Consider the following 21,965-nt stretch of genomic DNA (forward strand, 5'->3'; position numbering starts at 1 on the left):
AGTTTTCCAATGCTGTAGCTAGTAGCAGTATTATAAATCTTTTGTTTTGTTTTCTTTTTTTTTCTTTTTTTTTTTTTAGTGGAGTTGTCCATGGGATAGAGGCTCTAAAATTATCGCTTTTTAATTTCATATTGTAGTGGAGATAAAAGTGCACAGTAAAATACTTTAGATAAAAACCCCTGTTAAGTAATCTGTGAAGGAATTCGGGATACATGAACAGACACTGGAAAATAAAATATTTTCCTAAGATCTTAGCCTTCTTCTCCCAAGGAGAAAACCTGCTTCGGAGAAATGTGATATAGGGGTCTGCTAGATGCATTGTTAAGAGGGGTAGATCTGGAGTAAATTGCAGATTAAGAGAAGGTTCAAGAGCCCTACGGCCTGCCTTTTTTCCCTCTAGCTGTCAGCTGAAGCTTATGCTTGAAGTGTCAACAGTCTGTCTGCAAAGAGCTGAGGGCATGATATTTGAAGATGTTTGCATTATTATAAACATGTAGTACACATCCATTGGCTTCTCCAGACCATATGAACAGGCAGTTGTTCTCACACACAAGTGCAAAGTACTCTTGAATACGTGTGTGAAGGGAAATCTGCCAACTTCTTTCAGAATTTGGCATAAGCACTGACAAAAAGTAGAAATTCACTGTATACACCCATTGGCATTAGAACCTGTTTTCATCTGAAACATGATTCCTGTGTCTAGATATGGTCATTTGTTGTTCTTTTCAAAAAAGTGGGATACAATCTCTAACTTGTATTTGACCAGCCAGCAAGCATTAGGAACCTGGATCCTTTGTTACATAAAAGGAATAGAGGTCCATCAGGACCAAGTTCGTAGAAGCCTATGGAGCTTTGGCATGTATTTTGGTTTAATGCCAAGTCTGCAGCTTTCAAGGTGTTGAGCTTGACCCATTGGTCCGTAGTCATGAGGCTGCAGTAGCACATGGTTCACTTACAGAGAAGAGTATACTAAGGTGGGTAGTAGGATGTGGAGGGAGCTGCCATTTTCTCTCTTGAATGTGCTCAGTTACACTGTTTTTAACTTTATCAAGACAAATGTTTATTTTAAAAAAAAAAAAAGTTGATTCATGCAATTGATGCAAACAGTTTCTCACACAAATGCTGCACAGAGTGCAGGCCTGCCCGTAAAACCCATGCTAGTGTTTTTAACTTAAATCGTAGAGGTCGTTTGTAAATGTGCCGTTCAACTCCTTGTAATTCACTTGCCCAGTTTATTCAGATTCTGAGCTCGGCGTGGCGGAGCAGGCCTGCACTTGGTATGGCCAGGTAGTGTTGTACTTTGGCTACCGAACTCAAGGTCATTCTTCCTAAAGCCAGCTCAGTGTCGCAGTTAATCCACATTTTGATAAAGTGCCCAAGGCTAATGGAGAACTGACTGTATTTGCATCTATTTTAGGGATCTGAAATCCGACTTAAGTGACTCTGTGATAATAATGATTCATGAGGTGAGGATGTTTTGCAGACAGGGAAGGACCAACAAGTGCAAGGTATAAAGGTGGGCACCTGTCTTACAGGATCTGTCTGGGAAGTGCAGCGGTGAGGATTGTGTTAGGATTTGCAGTGCCAGTCAACTGATTTTGATGTCTGAAACCCCAAATCTTTAAAAAGCAAATAGGAAAATAGTTCAGCTTGGAATTCTATAAGAACGGATCACAGCCAGAGAATGTCTGTGGTTTTTGTTTGTTTGTTTTGTTTCTTTTGTTGTTTGTTTCTTTCTTTCTTTTTGACAGGAAATGGTAAGGGGAATCAAGCAAATGTTTTTTCTGAGAAACACCAGAAATCAGGATTGAAGTTGCATTCCAAAGTGTCTAGTAATTGCTTAGGGATGTGGGTCACAAAAAAATATCTAAAAACTTCACTGTGTTTTTTCCTAAGTCTTCCATGAGTTATGAGAAACAGGACTAACCCTGATAAGTTAGATGCTTTCCTTTAGATGTTATGAACTGAAATGTTTTAAATTCATTTGAAATCTCAGTGGATTTCATTTGAGTTGCCTGCAAGATGGAGATTTTTATAAAGCTCAGTTTTCTACATTGATGGAAGACAATAGTTCTAGAGCTTGGTTATTCCCTAGCAGTTGAACAGTTCCCATTTAACAGACATAGAGATCTTGCCTACAGTCTATGAAATGCCTGTCAGCAGCAGAAGAGCTTGCTTTGAAGAAATTAGAGTTCTCAGCAAAGTTTTGAGTGGAAATTCTATACTTTTTCATTCTTTGTTAAAATAGCATGCTGGTTACCTGTGCAGCATTTTAGGTTATGGTGAAGTGTATCTGTTTTTTCAGAAGGAAAGGAAATAATATACAGTATATATTTTTATTGAGAAATAAAAAATAAGTCTTTTCTTTTTAATTATTTTTATTATTATTTATAAGCCTAGATGTCCCCTAAAATACTTTTGCCTTGTAAGTTTAATAACAATTGATCAACTATGAGGGAAACAGTTGTTTTGAAATAACAGCAATGTTGTGGTTTGAAACAAAAATCTTCATTTTCAAGTGTGAACATTGAAAAATGCCATAAACCTCATGTTGCTTGTGCTACTTTGTCCTTTACCGACTGCTTGAACCTTTGTGCTTTCTTGTAATCTAAACATAATGTTCAAAGCTTTCATTGGAATATTAATGATTTTAAGATGCATGAAGTAGAATTATTGAAAAAATATCATCTCTGTACCTCCTCTGGTGTGTCTTTGTCTGTGATAATGCATTTTTATTTCAATCTCTGCAGCAAATCAACTGGTAGCGAACTACTAAATAATTAGCCAACTATACATGGTGTTTGCATAATTTTCACTGATACAATTGCCCAAAATTTGGAAGAAGTAGGGAATCAGATTTAAAAATGTGTATATACCTTCATGCACATAAACACTGTATGGCTGAGTTGCATGTGCAAACCCTGACTCATCCTTGTCCTGGAGTATAGCCAGTCTTCTACAATAATGAAAATGTGTGCCAAATGAATGTAAAGCATTTAATTTTTTTAGTGTCTAATTTGTATTTCTTGTGGTTTGGTAATAATAGCATTGTTACTGTCCTGATTTTTCCATCCATTACACTGGTATTAGAACTTGACTATTTTATGAAAGCAAAGTGTATATTTATATTAGTTCGTTTAAGATAGGGAGGCAATTTTTTTTCTTTGTCAGATGAGGTACTGTGGCCTTTAGGTTTCTCCAGCCATACTGATTGTCCATGCATGTGTATTTTACAGGGTGCAATGTCTGTGGACTCTATTACTGATCTTGATGACAATCAGTCACGGTTGTTAGAAGCTCTCCAGCTCTCCCTGCCAGCAGAAGCCCAGAGCAAGAAAGAAAAAGCAAGAGATAAGAAACTAAGCCTGAACCCAATTTACAGGCAGGTTCCCCGGCTTGTAGATAGTTGCTGCCAGCACTTGGAAAAACATGGTAAGAATATCTCATTTTCCCATGAGTGGCAGATGTATTTTTACTATAGTATAAATAAACGTGTATTTTGAGAAACAAGTGTATACTTAAAATTGCAAGGACATCTTTGAAAGTCAGACGTTTTCCCTCCTATTTTGCCTCTTGCTAAAGATCCTGTCTCATAAGTAATTACTTAGAAGATGATTTCCTCCCAAACTGAAGACCTATGTTACAAGTTTGCAAACTGGCTTGTTCAGCATGAGGGAAAAGACTTTCTTGGAAGTCATTCATCCAGTACTGGAGTGCTCAGCTCTGCAAGAATGAATCTTTACACCCCACAGATTTACCCATACGGTGAGAATGAAAGCCTAAAATGTGCAAGCCAGTCATTCTTACCAGCCAATGGATCTTAAGATACAAAAGCCAAATGAACAGTTTATGCTACAGTGCAAGACTTAGCTAGAAACAACATTTGAAAGTAGAGGCTTAGAGAAACAAAAAAATCCCACACTAAATTATATTAAGCTCCAAGAAGCGTTTTCCTGTTCACTACAAGGCTTTCAGGCTGCCTACTCTGTCCCTGGCTTGAGTCCTACTGACCAGCCGCTGGCTTAGTCCTGCTCTCTCTGAAGGGAATTATAAAATTGTGCCAATATTCTTCTTATGTCTTCATGATCATTCAGACGCAAATCTCCCACCAGCTTTCTGTAATGCAGAAACAATAGTTAATCAAGGTATCTGTTCAACATCTCTCCCAATGTGTCTTTGTCTTGTAAAGATTTTTCATGAGAATTGAAATAACTTGGCCACAGCAAGACAGACTTATCACATGACCAGATGATAAACAAACCATTAAGTACTGGTGACTGCAACACCAAATGATGCATTTGATGCCTAATTTGACCAGAAAGAAGTCATTTACTGACTCTCAATGAAAGGCTTTTGCAGATGAGGGACTACAATTTAGACAACAATGCTAAGCTTTTACAGTACATAATTGAAAACCATGTTGCTTACAAATACATAAAGGAAAATGATGAAAGCAAGTCATTGTTAGCCTTTTACAGAGACTAGATATCATGGCTGACAAATACAGGGATCATTAAGTTTAAGATGAATGACTTCCATGCCTTTAAGTAAGGTTAGCTGAGTTTAGAGAACATTAAAATCTCTGAGTCAGCAAAAAGAGACACCCAGCTGAGGTTCCTTTGGATACTGTGATTTTATGTCACTTAAACATTAGTGATGAAGTGCTTAATCCTCTTAACCTGTAACCTCCTCTTAACTGTAATAACAAAGATACTTTCCTATGCAACACTTTTTTACTAAAATGCTTGCTTGATATTAAAAGTTCCTTTTAAATAAAACTTAGGATGTTTCTTTGTGCATTTTCTAAGAGTATATTATATTACCCGACAACACAATCATCTGAGATAATTTGGAGCAAATATTGATGTTCTTCAATTTTCAGTTTAATCCACAGAAGTATTATACAACTGTCATCAGGACTGGTTGACTTTGAGAAAAGAAAAGATCGCAGAAGACAGAGTGTTTTCTCATTGGCTTTAGGGAAAATAGAGGACTTCCTGTTCTAGCAACAATACTGTAGCAACATCATTCTGAACTAAGTGATGGGACAAGTTTCTGATGCTTATGATGAAAATATTTTACTGTATGCATAAGTCTGTTAGGCCAGTTTTTCAGCACCAAGCCACAAAGGGACTGGACTTTTCATGTATGTTTTATATGATTATTTTAAACAAAATTATATGATTTAAAAAAATAAAGAAAAGATTAGGTTTTTTTAGCCATAAAAGCCCTTGGCCTAGTTCTCCTTCCCTGTTGTCCCTGGGATCAGGTCCCAAAGTTGTAAAGGTTTGACTTCCTTCAGACCCTTAGAGTAAAACAAATACTGCATGTTTGTGCAGGAACAAGCTTCCAGTTTTTGCTCAGTGTGAGTATCTCCATCTCAGATGATTCCCTGCCAATGTTCCTGGGTTTACTAAATTAGTTCTGTGTTGTTCTATCAATTCAATTTTCTGTTAACTGAAGACAGAAGAATATTTGAAGAGGGATGCCACGTTGAGACTAAAAGCTAAAAGGCAGAATCCAACCTGATTTTTTTTTCTGATGAGAATCTACAACGCCATGTACTGTGGAGCTACACATCTCCAGCAAGTAGTGTAGCCTCATGGCTGTTATAGGGGGGACAGCATTTGTTTTACAAGGCTATTTTACATTTCCTGTATGTCAGTAGAGAAGAAGAATGTTTCTGAGTAGCCTTTGTTAGACCATAAATTTTTCAAAGCTTAGACAATCTCATCCTTTTTGAAAATGATGTCTAGCTCTATGAAATGATGCTATATACACAGCTGTTCGAGCCTCTAAGATTTCCACTTACACTCTCATTGCTAAAGACTATGGCACCTCTAAGATGACTTTTACTCTCAAATATTTCAGTTGCTGTTACTTGACAATATATGTCCATTCATCAACCACATATTATTTGTTTGATATTCCAGTAGTATCTACAAGGATAGAAAAAGGTTTGAACTGATTTCTCCTGGAATAGCAGGCAACACCCTATTTACATCTCTTTGAAGGAAAGCTTCATATTGGTAGGCACTATACAGCCAGCTGGTAAAGCCAAACACCAACTGCTTCCCATATCCAAAGACACAGCTGAGTGTTCAAGTATTTAGGTATCTTATTGCCCGTTTCCTTCGATGTCAGTCCTGGAAGGGCCACCTCAAAACGCTGAGCCACGTCTCACTGTCAGCATTACCTCTGTCCCTCACACAATAGTAGTGGCACCAAGAAAATGGCATCAAGAGAAATGTCACAGAGATGCCGTTTGCAGGCTAGGTAAACTACACTGAATGGCTACTTGTTCCAAGGGTTTTGTCTCAGCGTGGTAAGTGTAACCTTGTGAAGAAATAATTTTTTTTTGTCTTTTTTTCTTACTCTCTTAAGTACACACATAGCCCAGATTGCTTTGATTCAATGCAATTTTCAGCAGAAAATTATACAATAAAACAGTTGTCTGATGTGCTCTACTTGCAGGTCTCCAGACAGTAGGAATATTCAGAGTTGGAAGTTCAAAAAAGAGAGTAAGACAGGTGAGTGGATATGGATATGCTTTTCCCTCATCAGGTATGATACAAATAACCTTACTGCTTTCTATTAGGTGATTTCTGCCCAGTTCTTCACCTGGTGAACTTCAGAGTTTCTGTGTTAGTGACTTTATTATGCTTCTTTATAGCTCATAACAGGCCATTTTTAGTCTTCTTTAACACTTGGTGAAATCCTTCTCAGGATCTCAACAGAAGTAGCAAAAGGTTGGATATCCAAATAGCCTACCGTGATGAAATTTTCCAAAGGTTTCACTGTCGGGAAAAAGAAATCTTGGCTGCTTGTTCATCTCAGAAACAGCAGCAGCTCCCAAAGTAAACCCAAACTGTAAATCTTTTTCAGAAAACTTACAGTATGAGGAAATATGAAAGTACAGAACAATCTCTTTGACCCTCAGATTGCTGTTCCCAAACATCACCTTTCTTTTACCCGTTCCACTTTAAGGTCAGAGCAGACCCATCCAATTCCTAGTCTCAGCCAAATGTTGAAAAAGCAAAGATGGTGTACAGTTAGATTCCACAGACAAAGTCAGAAGTGGGTGTTTCCTCAGCCTAGCTCTTGCATTGTTATTCCCAGAAGCTGGGAATACATGTTGAATTAGAACTGTAGACAACAGTGCTTAATGGTTGTATGATGCTTAGGGAGAACACAAAAAGTTATGGTAAAATACCCCTGCTAGGAACTTTAAGACCAAAAAGACAAAATAGAAAAGAGCAAAAGAAAGCTTGGCTGCATCTGATCCCATGAATAACGATTCTGTGATGCAAAAATATACGACATAATGATTGGCTTTCTTTGGAGAGTTATGATGAATAGATAATCTGTCTTGATTCTGGCTGGCAGAACAGTATAACTTGCTGATAAGTAGTTTACTCTCTACCAGTTAATACTGCTGTGTGGACGTTATACCACAAAGCTGAAAGCACTCATGGTCTGCAGGCACAGTTGTTAGATCAACACTGAACTAGAAAAAGTATTGAAAAGTAAGTTGCCTCTAATTTGCATTACAAGTTTTGATGTCAAAACATTTATTATTCAGGGATGAGTACAATTGCATCACACCTCTGGGAGAAAGCAGGGAGCTTATATCATTTGCTTGTAACCTAAGCCTTACTTCAGACATAACTAACTTTCAGCAGTTTTTCTTTTACTCCGTTTTCAAAAGCTAAGGAAACCAAGAGATTTGGGTATTTATGTATTCTATTACAGGGACTAATTTATTGAATTAGATGAACTAATTTATTTTATTAAACAACATGGGTGCATCAGCTTGGCCCTTGCAGCTACAATAATAAATGCTGTCAACACGAACACATGGGAAAGTCTGGATTCAATTAAAATTCCATTCATTTTCTGAACCATGGAAAGCCAAACCCAATACTCAGATTTTGGTGTGCTTTCGCAGCTGTTCATTAGTTTTTCTTGTACAGAAAGCAGGCATACTTTTGTTTCCCTTCCTCCCCCAGTTAGAAAATGTCGTATTTCAACTGTAGTCTGTTGCCATAAATATGTAAATAAATGAGTGCATGTGCCAGCAGGTTTTTTTATTGGTGAGCAGGAAGGGAAAATCTAGAACAAATGTCTCTATTACAAACCACCTTAGAGCTTTTTCACATTCAGTGGGGTGCAGGACCGAGGCTCCTGAGCTGTTGCTGAATCAAAGTCTGGTACATCCGGGTGCCAGGTACTAGCTGGTGCCCAGGAACAATACAGTTGCATGAGCAGAGCATGACTGCTGAGCTTAGGGAAGGCAGGCCTCTACACTAGTCTGGGTGCCTGGAGGACAGCTCTGCTGGTGAAGCTGCCAGACCCCAAGGCTGAAGAGCAGCATGGCTGGAGCTGTGCTCTCCCGTCCCTCTCCCAGCGGGGATGTCCCCAGTTCTCATGTCTCAGTGTCAAGTGGATACAGTAGTTCACTGGATGTACTTTCCAAAAGTGTGCAAATATTCACTGTGAAAGTCTGAGAGACCTAAGGTTGACGTGAAAAAGTACTGCTTTTTAACCATTGTGATACCTGGGCCTGAAAAGTGGCAAGTTCCACCAACGATTATTTGATATTGTGCTAATTAGGACAACCCATTTAGGCCTCTAAAGATAATGGACCAGAAGTGCTCTATATTCAAGTCTATACTAGCAATTTGTGATTCAGACAGCTATTTGGGAAGTCCAAATTCTTGATGCAGTGCTAATCTGTTTCCTCAGTTGCCTCGGGGCAGTATCTGTGGGGACAATCTTCTGGATAGAGGTGGTTTGTGGTGCTCCACAGTGATGTTCCATGTTTGCCATCAGTCTGAAGAGCAGACATGATCTGAGAATTAAATCCCCAAGTCAGTACTGGAAAACATTTAGCTACAAAACAGTGGGGAAAAGCATAATGATGAATAAAGAAAAAATTCTGGTCTTCATACCATAATTATTCATTATTAATAAAGACTAATTTAGTAACAATAATAACCTTAATAAATTAGAAAGCAGGCTGTGTTTTTTATAGAATGCCTTTCACGCTCATTATGATGGCACGAATTATGTAGAAAATACGGGGATTTTCTACCTTCTCTACCTACTCTACATACACACACAACACAGATTTGCCTGTAATCAAGATTTGCCTCAGATTATCACACACATAGTTTGCTTGTGATTTACCTTCTTTCTTCCTTTTTGAAGTGCATTTAATAATCCTGGTAAGGCAAGCTGATATCTCAAATTTCCTTGTGTTTAGTAAGATTAATAATTATTCCCTGAAAGGATATATTATGACACCTCATAGTATTAGCAAAGATATGAAGTATTTCCAGGAAATAGTTTTAAAACATCTTGACTATTTTCAAAAAGAACAAAAGAGTAAAGGATGGAGCTCTCAACCTGAAGAAAGTATTCTGCTCTGGATGGTGGGAAGTCTCTTCAGAAAGTCAGGCTTCTATATTTTCGAAAGGCATATTGGATGCGGGAGAGGGATTTCTTCTGCCTCTGGGAAGTTTGATACCTTTGACTTACACAAAATTTTGTCTGGGGACTGTAGCTGGAAAAAAATAGCAATACCTCATAATGGTATTAGCTTGGTGTTTGTTATCTCCCTAATAATGATCACTTAGAAGTGAATTATATATTCAACCTTACCAAAAACCAGTTCTGCAATCTGGAAAGTGAAAATGGTCACATCTTAAAAGATCTTCTATGCTGGAATATGCTAGTTAAGTGACTAAGATTTTGTGTCATGATTTTTTTCAGTTACGTGAAGAGTTTGACCGGGGCATAGATGTCGTGCTGGACGAAGAGCACAGCATTCATGATGTTGCTGCTTTATTAAAGGAATTTCTGCGTGATATGCCTGACCCGCTTCTCACTAGAGAACTTTATACACCTTTCATCAACACACTCTGTGAGCTCTGCAGCATCTTGATTTACTGATTTTTGATAAACTTGTTTGAATTCTGTAATCTCTACTAACTATATTCTGTTTTCTGTGCATTTCATACTCTAGCCTTGATTTGCTCCAAATATCTATCTATCTATATATTTATATATATAATTTGCTGATGACTTTCCTTCGTTTTCATACTGTATTAGTCCAGAGAACTAGAACAGAGATTTCACTTATATCTATTAATACCTATTTTTACATTGGTATTATGATAGAAGTCATGTTCCTGGTATCTCAGCACTGTTAATGCTCTTAGTTTTTGTAGCTATTCACTAATCAAAATTATGGTCTGGCTTCAAAAGCCTAGCTTGAAAAGTTCAAGTTTCTTGGTAGTTAATGGCTCTCAGAGCCATTGTATTAAATAGTACCAAATGTGTTGGCTTATGCTAAAAGCCGGGTCCGGTCTCTCAAAGAGTTGGGAAAATGTAGAGTTAGACCATTCAGGCTTGAACTGCTGCTTGCTATGTTCTTCAGCTTCTTTCTAGCCTTTGTGTCTGAGATCCTGACTTTATCTCACCTTTGTCTCTGGCTACCATTGCATTTTAGGTGGTTGAAGTGTAGAATGCCCTTGACATTTCTAGCTGCTTTTCCAGTTTCCCAGACTCTGTGTAAGATATGAAATTGTAAAAACAAAAAATAAACTAACAAAACAAAACAAACAAACAAACAAAAATATTTATAATGGCCAAAGCATAAACTTTATTGGAATGCTTCCAAAGGGTGTCCTGTAAACCCATAACTATACCAAAATGAATGTAAAAAGTAGAAAATTACACAGAATTTTTGTGTTCAGTGATGGTGATGGAGTACGCAGCATGGATTTTGCTCTCATAGGCTGGGAGAAGAGCCTGTGAGCCTATAAGCAAAATGTTGACCAACCAAAGCAAAAATCCCATAAGAATATTGTTATGCTTTTGGTATTTCCTTGAAGTGTTTTCTCTTTTTCTTCTGATGTTATGAGAAAAATTATCATTAAACAAAGCTATTCTTATGCCTTCCTTTGAGCTAGGAACAGTATATTTTTTCTGATTTTAGGTTAGTTGGAGTACTTTTCTTAGAATGTATTTTTTCCCCTCTTAGTATTAGAGCCAGATGAACAGCTAAGCACCTTACAGCTTCTCATTTATCTCCTACCTCCCTGTAACTGCGATACCCTACACCGACTGCTGCAGTTCCTCTCCACAGTGGCTGGCCACGCAGAAGACACCACAGACAAAGACGGCCAAGAGGTAAGTTCCAAACACTCGTGTCCTTTGACTTTGCTTAATTAATGGTCTGAAAAGAGATCTTTAAGGCTGTGAAATAGCCACGTGGCATACCCCTGAAAGATGGGGGAGATTTTTTTATTCTTGACCACACATTTGATATTTAGTTTTTTACTACGTTCTTAAGGCTGCATGAGTTTAATTTTTTTATGACTTAATCAGTAAAGCATCTAGCACTTTCTTTGGGAGACGCACAACATAATAGACCTTGTTGTTAAGAATATTTAATGTTGTCCATCCTTTTTCCACCTTTGGTTTTTCCTGTTACATTCTATAGAAAAAATACAGCCCTCCTCTCCATAGAAAAGTGTCAGGCATTCAAGAGTGTGCTTTTTCATTCTTTTGTCATTCTCTGCTTTTGCTTTCTTATATGACCTTTGGACTTAGTTCATTTCTTGTTTCCCTTAATTTCCTTGTGTGAATTGTGTAGTGAAGAATAAAAAAAAAAAATAAAAGACAGGTGCCTTTCTAACTGTTAGACCTAATCACCAGTTGGAGTCAGGGTCCAGCTTTGCTTGTTCTCATTCCTGCCTCCCTACTGTTGCATTCTGAACCAAATTCAGTGGAGAGACCGTACAACACCCAACCCCAGTGACAGGAATACCCATAGCTGTGTGTCTTAGGTGTACTTCTGAGCATTAACACGTGCATCTAAGACAGTCGCACTACAGAAGATCTGAAAATCCAGGTTTCCCATTTTCTCCCAGGAAAATGCTTGAACTAGTGACCTGCTCTGCAAAAGGCAGCAACTCTGTTTTCTTGGAATGAGAAGGATACAGTCTGTCACTGCTTGACAAAATTGTACTAGTTTTTCTGTGGAACAGACTTCCTTGTCCTGTGAACTGTAGCAGAGACTACTTCTGAAGTTACTACTGAAACGCTGCTGGAACTCCTGGAGAATATTGTCTTCCAAATGGAGAACTGCTGACTTCTTTAGACGCTTTTTAGACTTGGTTGGTATTTAAGAATAGGTACTTTGAGTTTTGCTGAATTTCTGCCTGAAGTCCTAACTTCAAATGTGCTACATGTGACTTCAGGACCTTTTTCAGTTTTAAATCCCCTTCAAATGCTATTATTTTTGTCTTCAGCAATAAGCTGATAGACAACTAAACCACTATAATGAAAGGCATTTTAAAAGAGCAGCCTGTAACAATTTTACTGCACTTAAAAACATAGTGCGTATAAGCTGGCTAAGGTCTTGGTCCCTCTGGTCCAGCAAAAAGTTCTCTCTCGGTTGAGGAATGTACCCGAGAGGATCTTATTGCAGGGCTGATGCTGCTTAAGAGAGTAGGCTTGGCAAAACAGTTGTAGTAAAGGAATTTTCATTCCCCTTAAGAGTACATCAGCTCTGCTACAGGTATTTTGGCAAGGCAAATTTATGTAAGTCACCTTGGCAGTATTGTAAGCATCAAGAATATTACATGCAATTGGATATCTTTTATAGACACTAGAGTATTCTATTCATAATTACTTAAGCTATTCATTAATAATTAAGTGAATAAAGGCATACAGGGTGAAAGAAAGTATTTTGCTATCATTGGAAGGAAGACATGTGAGCTTTGGCACACAGGCTCTTCTCCACGATGTCTTTCGAAAGTCCTTCTCTCACGAAGATGAAGACAAATGACTAACTTTACTAAAATGACTCATCCAGCTAATTTCAGTTGATATGTTTACACCATTTTTTAAGGGATGCCCCGAGACTGCCCTTTAGAGAAGACTCACTGTTTGTATAGACAGCCTGCACATGCAGATCCAGGCACAGCCAGAGGCTGTACACACACCCTGTCAAGGCACCACATACCCACACATCCTTGGTGGATCACTACTCTGAGTATTTAAAAAACAGGTCACCCAAAAAACAGCTGGGTGCGTGGTGGTGTGCAATAAGGGGGTGTTTAAACACAGTCATGCTGGACAAAGCGCTAACATGTTTGTTATGACTGTCCATGCACCTACTTGGTGCAGATGTCTTTCCAAGATTAAGTAGTGGTAAAAGGAAAACTTTTTTTTTTTTTTTTTTTTACTATCAACTCTGTGCTATTTAGTTGAGCTTTAGTGTTTTGTTTTGTTTTAAAAAAAGAGCTGTAGTGAGTAGACAGTTGTAAATTCAACTGGAACATTCAGTAAATACCCTGTTATAAAAAAAATATTAAATATTGCTTTGAAAGGATTAATTTTGTCCCACTCATTTCTTGAAATGCTATTTTCTGCCTCTTTTTTGCCTCATTCTGACCTTTTTTAATTAATTTGTTCAAATGTAGCTGAAAAAATAACTCATATGATATTGTTTGTTCTTTAAAAAAAGCCTCAAGATTTACTGGTTCAACTATCAAAATTCACTTCCAGTCTTATATAGTCAAACTGCTGGCATCATCTTCTGCATTCCCAGAATGGCAACCAAGTGGAGACACAGAGAGGAAGCACGTGACCCCTGCTTTTTTCTCTGTTAAATGAATGGAACAGGAAAAAAAGTAGTCTTACTCACAAATCTGACAATGAAAATTTTGATTTAATAACCTCTATGACATATTTTTCATATAGTTGCTGTCTAGTCCAGTACTTGTTCCTAGCCTTCTACTTCCTCCAAAACCAGGTTACTCTTGCTTCTTAAGGCACGGAGTTGTAGGTGCAGAAGAAAGTAAAAAACTAAAACACAAAAAAAGTAAATATTCAGCGTGTTCTCAGAAACAAGCAAAAAATCAGGAAAATATTAATAAAAATAATGAGCGTGCTCCTCAAGTATCCTGTTTAACTATTTAAACTTGGAAAAGTAGGCTTTTCCTCACTGTATCTGTTTCATATCATGAGTGCTAATTGAAAAAACTAACAATTTGCAGTATTTGATCTTAAGAAACAGTAGCATGGTAAGAAAGTGAAGTAGGAGGCAGTATTTCTGAGTTCAGACGAAGTACACCACTGCTGACCTGCCAGGGAATTAAAGAAGGCTGCACTTTTCACCTTCTTCTCCAGTCCGTTTGAAAATTTGTCGAGAAAATCCTCAGTGCTTATTGCAGAGATGTCCAAACAAAGTGTTTCCACATTTCTGAAAATGGTTAAATTTTTGACTAGCTCTTCTTTTTGGTTTTGATGAATGAACCATCTGTCAAATGTTTTGTGTGCATGTAGTTGTGTATATACATAAATCTCTGGATACATTAGACCCTGGGAGACCTAGACCCTGGGAGACCCCACCTCCTTTTTATTCTGTTTTCTAGATTACTGGGAACAAAATGACATCACTTAACCTGGCTACCATCTTTGGCCCTAACCTGTTGCACAAGCAGAAATCTACAGACAAAGAATTCACAGTTCAGAGTTCAGCTCGAGCTGAAGAGAGTACTGCTATCATAGCTGTTGTACAAAAGATGATTGAAAACTACGAAGCCCTTTTTATGGTAAGTGGATGTTTCTTCCTGTTACTTCTAGGCATTTGTAAGTTAAATGAGGAAATACCTGGTTGGTATTAAAATAGACAAGGATTAAATAATCTGTGGAAACAACATTAAATTAAGCTCGACTAGTATTAGTAAACAAAGTAGTCTTCCGTCAAGGCAAATGCCTTGCAGTGAGCAATTATACTGAAAATGTGTACGTATGTCTTGCCAGGAACTGTTTCTATGTCGGTAAGAATATTATCTTCTTTAGATATCTTCCTCTGTCTGTGGAAATGAAATGATGGAGTTGGTTATTCAGTTGTGTGCTAAACAATATATTATCATTGCTCATTAGTTTTCAAGACAAGACTGAAAATGACCTTTCACCTCTCAGGTTTAGAAGTCAGGGAGCTAATTTTTCTGCAGGGATAAGAGATCCTTGGTTAATTTAAGTGGAATAACTTCCCTTATCAAAGACTTTCTTGTTGGTCACATGGAGAGGAAAGACAAAGCTTTTTTATTTGTCAATGATATAAAAGGAGGAAAGCATAAACGTGTGCTGTTCCTGAGTACTTCTCTGTTTTCTTGCTGAAGCAAGGAGGTTCTTCATAGAAGGGATGGTGACCTTGGACTTGGACATGTTTTGACCAAGTAATTCCTACATACTGTTGCCTACTGAAGATGCAGCTTAGTTAAAGCACAATGGTAAAGCCTAGCAGTTACCTGGTCAGTTCATTCTCGGGCCTTATCTTTTTCTGTCTATGAAATCATGGGTCGGTTTTGCATGATTTGTGCCTGAGGCAGAGCCCTACTCCAAGGTATCAGAAGCCAGTCAGACCTAGTGGTGGGCACCACCCTGTCTTCACTTTAGTAGACATAAATATCTTAACAAAAACATATGACTTGGAAAGGTGAAAACAGTTTTGTTTGTTGTGTCTTGAAACTAAGCAGCGCTGTGTATACTGAGGAGATTATTTCCCAGCATGGGAGGAGGAATGCTCTGGAGACCTCCTTTAGTGCTTCAGCAAAGCTGGGTGCTAGATACAGCATTGGTGGGAGACGATGGGCAAGACTGGACTGTGGGAGTGTGGGAGTGGTGGACACATGGTACTGTAAGGAGAAGGTGTCTACCAGATTTCAACAGGGATAAAAGCATGAGAAAGCAATCACAAGCCCCGTCTATCAATCTTATCCTGAGATTAATTTCTTTGTGGTTTTCTCATCTTTTCTTTAACACTGTATTGCCTTTCATTACATCCTTTGCTTTATTTTTATTCTTGTTCCAGTGAGGCTCTCTCACTCTCTCTCTCTCTCTCTCCTCTCTCCACCACTTCAAACCCCTCCCCAATTTGGGGAAACTTTAGGTGCTAACTTTCCTTCCACAGCACATAAGAAAGTGACAGAACTGCACTCTTCTCAGAAGTTCTGCTGGCCCAGAGTGTGGATGGCACTAACAAGGTTAAAATAATACTTGAATAAGAATACTTGCAATACTAGACACATTCTTATTGTTGCTTATCTTTAAGAACACCTTACAGCACAGTGGCATCTCAGCACATACTTCAGGCGCCTGTTCAGACTTCGATGTGGAAAGGGTTGGGTTTAGGATTAGACTAACCTACATATGATCTCCATTCATTTTGACAAATTTATTCCTTTACCTCATCAATGCCTGCATTTTAGCTGAAGATTAAATGCAGTGATGGAAAAAAAGAGAAGTTCTCTTTTGTTTTCTAGAGCAGCTTTTCAGATTGTGGAGGGAGATTAAAACCAGATTTCAAAATAAAAGGCTAGCTGCATGTGAGAGAGAGGCAAACCTGTCTCAGATGCTCTCCTGAAAGCTGAAATACATTGATGTGAAATTATAGAAGTGCCTAACAGATGAGCATATCTTGAGTGCTTTTACTCTTCCCATTGCCATCATTTAACAAACAGCTTGGCAAGTTCTGCCTGTTTTCTGGACTAATGTCTAGACTTGCATGTGATATTTGATTTGTAGGATTGTGTCAAATTGCTCATAGTTGCTTTTTTATAAAACTTCTACAAGGGTTTGCTTTCAACTTTTCATGTTAGCATGAAAAATTTAGGCAGCGCAGGGAGACTTTTTGTATTCTGAAGATAATTAGCCCAGAGCATCCTTTGGTAATTGATGCATGGAAAGGAAAAGACTTGTACATTATATTGTACTGGAACTCTGATTATTTGAAATCAGGCAGCAAGCAGTTCGTCATCCAAAGCCACAGGAGTGGAGCCAAACCAGGAGTGTTGTTTATACTTGACATTTGTGCTACTTAAAAAAAGAGAAACATCTGGACTTGAGGATCCAGCTACAGCTATAGCATATAGCATATTGATGCCAAGCTGGTTTTCTGCTTTTTTTTTTTTTTCCTGTTACTCTTGTATATGGGGAAGTTATAAAACTCCAGTTGACTTCAGCATTGAAACTGAAGCACCATTTGTGAAAGAAAATGTAGGAATACAGCACATGCTACGTAGCCCAGACCACAATATCAGAATGACTCTGACTTATCAGTGAAATGCTCTGTTTTTCAGAACAGCCTGGGGTTATTGGGGTCTGTTTTTATTCCTAAAGCAATTGCCATTAACATCATTAATATGCAAACGTGGATTTAGCATAGAATATGCTGACCTTGCTGTTAAGTCCTTGATGTTAAGGACTTTAATATCCAATTCCTATCAATTTCAGTGAGTCTCAGGGATGCATAAGTACGTATTGTGGAACTGCTTTTTGCTAGTCTCTGAACAATGCCCAGAAGTTGTATTCAGGGAGACTGAACACGACCACACTTTACCTCATTGGCTTTGGCTGGGCATGGAGGATGAAGAAGAAAGGTCATGCATGTAGCAACTTGGTCATGCATTTTACATCATCCAGCACCCAAATCCATCTCTGCTGCAAAGAAGAGTGTCTTACATAGTGTCTGAAATTTCTTATTTTTATTGTTAGAAGCTATTATGGCCTCCCCACTGAAGAGGCAGTCATATAGCCTCTCTGTACCAACTCAGTAGCCAGGGATGGCACAAAGCACAAAATACAAAGGTTCCTTCATCCTTCTGTGCCTCAGTAGCTGTAATACCCAACCTTAGAATCTCAGAATATCTCTGACTATACAGGACATCTGAGAGCCCCCAAGCCCTCTGATCAGACCAGGTGTGTGATCAGCAGATGCAAAAACTGTTATTTCAGCAGTGCCTTGTTTTCCCATGTGTACTTACCCTTGTCCCTGAACTTCAAGTTCTCATCCATCTGCTCAGACATAACTGCCAGTTAAGCAGTTATTTCAATAATAATAATTTCAGCTCTGTAACATCTTCTGAAGATACCCATTTAGTAATTCTCTATAAATTTAAATTGATACTTACATGCATATCATTTCTACACTTGCAAGTTAGTTAACCAAATTGATTTAAGTTGCTTCACGGGAGGAAACCCAAAACCAAACAACTAGCAAAGGAGACCATCTGTACAAACCCAGTTAAAGGATCATACATAGATAGGTGTGCCCCCATTCACTCAGATAAAAGTCCTATAACTTGATTAAGTGTTAAGTTTGGGTTTTGTACATTCTTTCAGTGTGTTAGAACTTTTTTCAGTTTGATTTTTATGGAATGAAAGACTGCTTGTAAGTCATGGAAAATATATTTCTATTTTTTCTGACAAAGTCAGTAAATTCTTACATGTATAGCAACTTGGAAACTAAGGTGAATAGTAAGTTACATACAGAAAGACATGAATTCTGCTTTGCCCTCAGATTTTATCTGGAGTGAATTCTACTGTATGGAAAGGCTATCTGAACAGACAAGTCACAGGGCACCAGGTTTCCAAAAATGTATTCCTATAAAAAGAAGGTAATGTATTTAAAGACTAGAATACCAATGGCCATCAGTAAGAAATTTCTCCAGTGTAGAGGTCAAACATAATTTTTTAAAAGAAATAAAAACCTAGTCACACAAATTTTTCATAGATGTTTTGGATCAATTTGAAGTAAATGATGCATATCTTCATTTATTTTCAAATTATTTCCTTTTTCAAAGTAATGTGCCTTCTTTGTAATGTGATTCCCTAAATACCTCCCAAACCAAGGCATTCCCCTGAGGAATCTATTACTAATTCTATTCCTATTTCCCAGTAAATGTCTGGGAGAATAAATGGCCCATGCAGTGTGACCTGAAGGTCAAAAGATACAGGTTCTGACAAATTGCATCCAGAAGCAGATTGCACAATTGATGACCCCTTGCTGAGATTGTCTTGCCTCCAGCTCCATCCGTCATGAGTGAACCTGAGCTGTTAGCTCAGGTTTCTCAGATGGTTTCATCTGTTTGAGTGTTGTGATGGGCAAGCTAAATGTTCGACTGTGATGTGGACAAACTCTCTCAAAGATTGATTGATTGCATTATAAAATGCAACTGGAAGCACAAAGTTTACTTGGGCAGATTTTGGAGTGCCATTCCTGCCACCTTCCCAGGAGATGTTATATCCTTCAACAGCTGAAGGTATCAAGTGTTTTGAAGGTTTGTCTCCGTATAAAGTGCACTAGAGGGAGTTTGCAAATAAGAAAGCCAAACTCCAGAGGAAGATGGCACAAATTCTGTCTGAGTCTTGCTACTATCCAAAGTTCAGAGAGGCTAGAGATCCAACAGGACCTACTCGTTAACCTGAGTTGTGAACAGATAAACTTTGTAATTTAAGCAATTTTACATCAGACAGGCAGATTCATTATTACCATTCATTCTGTATTTCCCAAGTACAGAATAGCTATGATAGTTTCTACGTATAACTGTAGTAGTATGGTATAAGAGGGATAGAAACTCTCATTTTCCTGTAACATAAGTGCCACTAAAGATTTATCAATGGAATGAAAACGAACGAACTGCTCAAGTTCTAATAGGCCCTAAGGAGAATTTAAATGCTTCTCAATCCCAGCATTTGGCCATACGGATATCTGAACATTACATGTTTGCAAGACTTAATTTAGAAAAATGTTGACCTTTAGCAGCTGTCACTGAAATAAAACAATGGAAGAACTTCAGAGACAGAGCAGTCACCATGAAATTTCTGTATGACAGGGACATAGATAAGCCAAATGCCATGGAATATATGAAGAAACATTCTTTTTCTTCTGTAATTACATGTCATGTTGTTTCTAAAACAAGAGAAGTACAGTTGCTTGGAATGGAAATGTATGAATGTCCCTAGATTTTTGAATGGAGTTAGAAGATGAGGACCTTCAACTGGGGCTTTTGAGATTGCAATACATAAGTAATCCCACTCTTGTTATCAGATATAATACCCAACTGGGTACTAATAGGATATTCAACAGTAATCAGCATTTGACTTTGTACAAAGCGATCTTCAGTCCTACTGCATCTGTTATATGAAACTACTCATTTAAGTGGAAGTGTCTGAATATTTATTTTAATATACTCTCTGTAAATGTAACCGTACTTGATCTTTTAGTTTCAGCATAGTACAAAAATGAATGTATGTAAAAGTTATTAATCTCCAATTAAGTATTTTTGTTGTCTTCATAGGTTTCCCCTGACCTACAAAATGAAGTTCTTATTAGCCTATTAGAGACTGACCCAGATGTTGTGGACTATTTGTTGAGGAGGAAAGCTTCCCAGTCATCGTGAGTAATCTGTTTTTTCATCATCCCTGTTTCTGCTGGGAATTTCTATCTCCCACTGGAAGCATTCAAAAGGTTGTAGTTTTCCACAGCTCTTATGCACTGTCTACAGTGGAGTAGAAATATCTTCCCCATTAAACAGACTCTGCCAAAGAAATTATGACTCTTGTACAATGTTTTCTAAAGACAAATCTTGTTTCCCGATTCAAAGCAAAGATTGCATTCTGCTACAGAGAACAGAATGACATGTACATAAAAATATTCAGTGCACTATTAACTGACAGGATGTATTCTAGTGATCAGCTGGGTTTGTTGTAGTCTTCAGTAAGAGGAGGCTTGTATTATGGTATCCTTGAAACACACCCTAGAGTGCCTTAACACAGTCACGGCTAGCCGTTTGGCCAGTTTGTTGTTCTTTTCCTATTGTATACACTTGTGACCTAGGTAGGGCATTGTAAACAAGTCAACTGCTGTAACAGTGGGCATATGGGAACTCTTTGGGTATTATTTAATTGTATGCTTTGTGAAACATGAAGAGAAAAAAATCACACCAGTCACTATGATTATGGTTGCAGTTATGTTACATAACATATTCTAACTTTGTGTATGGTTTATGTATGCCTACACCCGTGTGCCTTAATGCTGTGACTTTGTACATTTGGATTAACAGGACTCCTGGCTTTCTCAAGGGACACACATTCATTGCCTTTATTCTAGTGAATCCCAATATGCCAGACCCTAAAATTACAAGATTTGACCAGCTTGCTTTAAGTAACTTTCAAGAGGTTTCCTAGACTCTAAGCTCTCTGGGACAGATTGGGCTTTGTCTTCCTGTGTGTGTGTGGAAAGTGCCTAGTGCATTCAGAATATAGTTAAAATTGAATTTGTACAGTCAGTTAGCTATGATTTTTTTTTCTCTCCCTCTGAACATTGTACTGTTGGAGGTAATGTAATAGTGTGCTTAGCTTTAAAGGAAAAAGTATTGAAAGAAATAGTACAATTAACACATGAGGGAAAAAGGCTTCTTTATAACATGCAGAATATATCGTGTTGTGAAGGATGTTAGTTTAGCTACATAAATACATAACATGCAGTAGCAAATTATCACATATCATCTGATCTGTGGTAATTGTCTGTGTGTGTTTCCTTAGTGTACTGCAGTTAAGAAATAATTTCAGTTAGTTTGTCTGACTGACATCAACTAACCATGTATATATTTAAGTCACAAGAAATGCCAGATAATTAGTTATTAATTGTCTTTTACACTTGTTTCATATTTGCCATGGTCTAAGGCAGCAGTTAGGAGAGGCACTGAAAATCACGTGATATATGGTAATAATACGGTACTCTTTAGAGACTTTTCTTTAAGCTCTCAGTTTGAAATGATCATATTTGTGACACAAGCCTATAAAAAATTTAATGATGGATTTCACTGTCTGTAATAGAAAGACATAAAATTGTATCTCACGTGGATTCACAAACTAACTGAGCATAAATTTACATTACAAATCATTGTGGATGTAACAGGTTATTGTTAGATCCAGTTTCCTTTAAGTTAATTGACCTTTCCATTAGCTTCCTTAATTTTCAGCCAACATGCACACCTACAGGAGAAAATAGATCTTTTGTGCAAAGCTGGTCACAACTGACAAAAGGGTTTTGTAAGAAAAGGTTACTAAATCAAATAGGAGCATTATGGCTACACTAG

General features: G+C 37.8%; 1 protein-coding gene across 8 annotated transcripts in view; it reads left to right on the top strand.

Moving 5' to 3' along the window:
- Positions 1-21,965, top strand: part of ARHGAP6 (Rho GTPase activating protein 6) — a 325,242-nt gene that overhangs the window by 292,065 nt on the left and 11,212 nt on the right. For all 8 annotated transcript variants that reach the window (XM_080556509.1, XM_080556508.1, XM_080556511.1 and 5 more), the window contains 6 exons: positions 3,237-3,432; positions 6,475-6,530; positions 9,775-9,925; positions 11,048-11,196; positions 14,451-14,630; positions 20,163-20,260. In XM_080556509.1, the coding sequence (XP_080412635.1) occupies positions 3,237-3,432; positions 6,475-6,530; positions 9,775-9,925; positions 11,048-11,196; positions 14,451-14,630; positions 20,163-20,260 (830 nt within the window). The remainder of the gene's footprint in view (positions 1-3,236; positions 3,433-6,474; positions 6,531-9,774; positions 9,926-11,047; positions 11,197-14,450; positions 14,631-20,162; positions 20,261-21,965) is intronic.

Source organism: Anser brachyrhynchus, assembly GCF_964034855.1.
Source record: "Anser brachyrhynchus genome assembly, chromosome: 1".
Taxonomy (NCBI): domain Eukaryota; kingdom Metazoa; phylum Chordata; class Aves; order Anseriformes; family Anatidae; genus Anser; species Anser brachyrhynchus.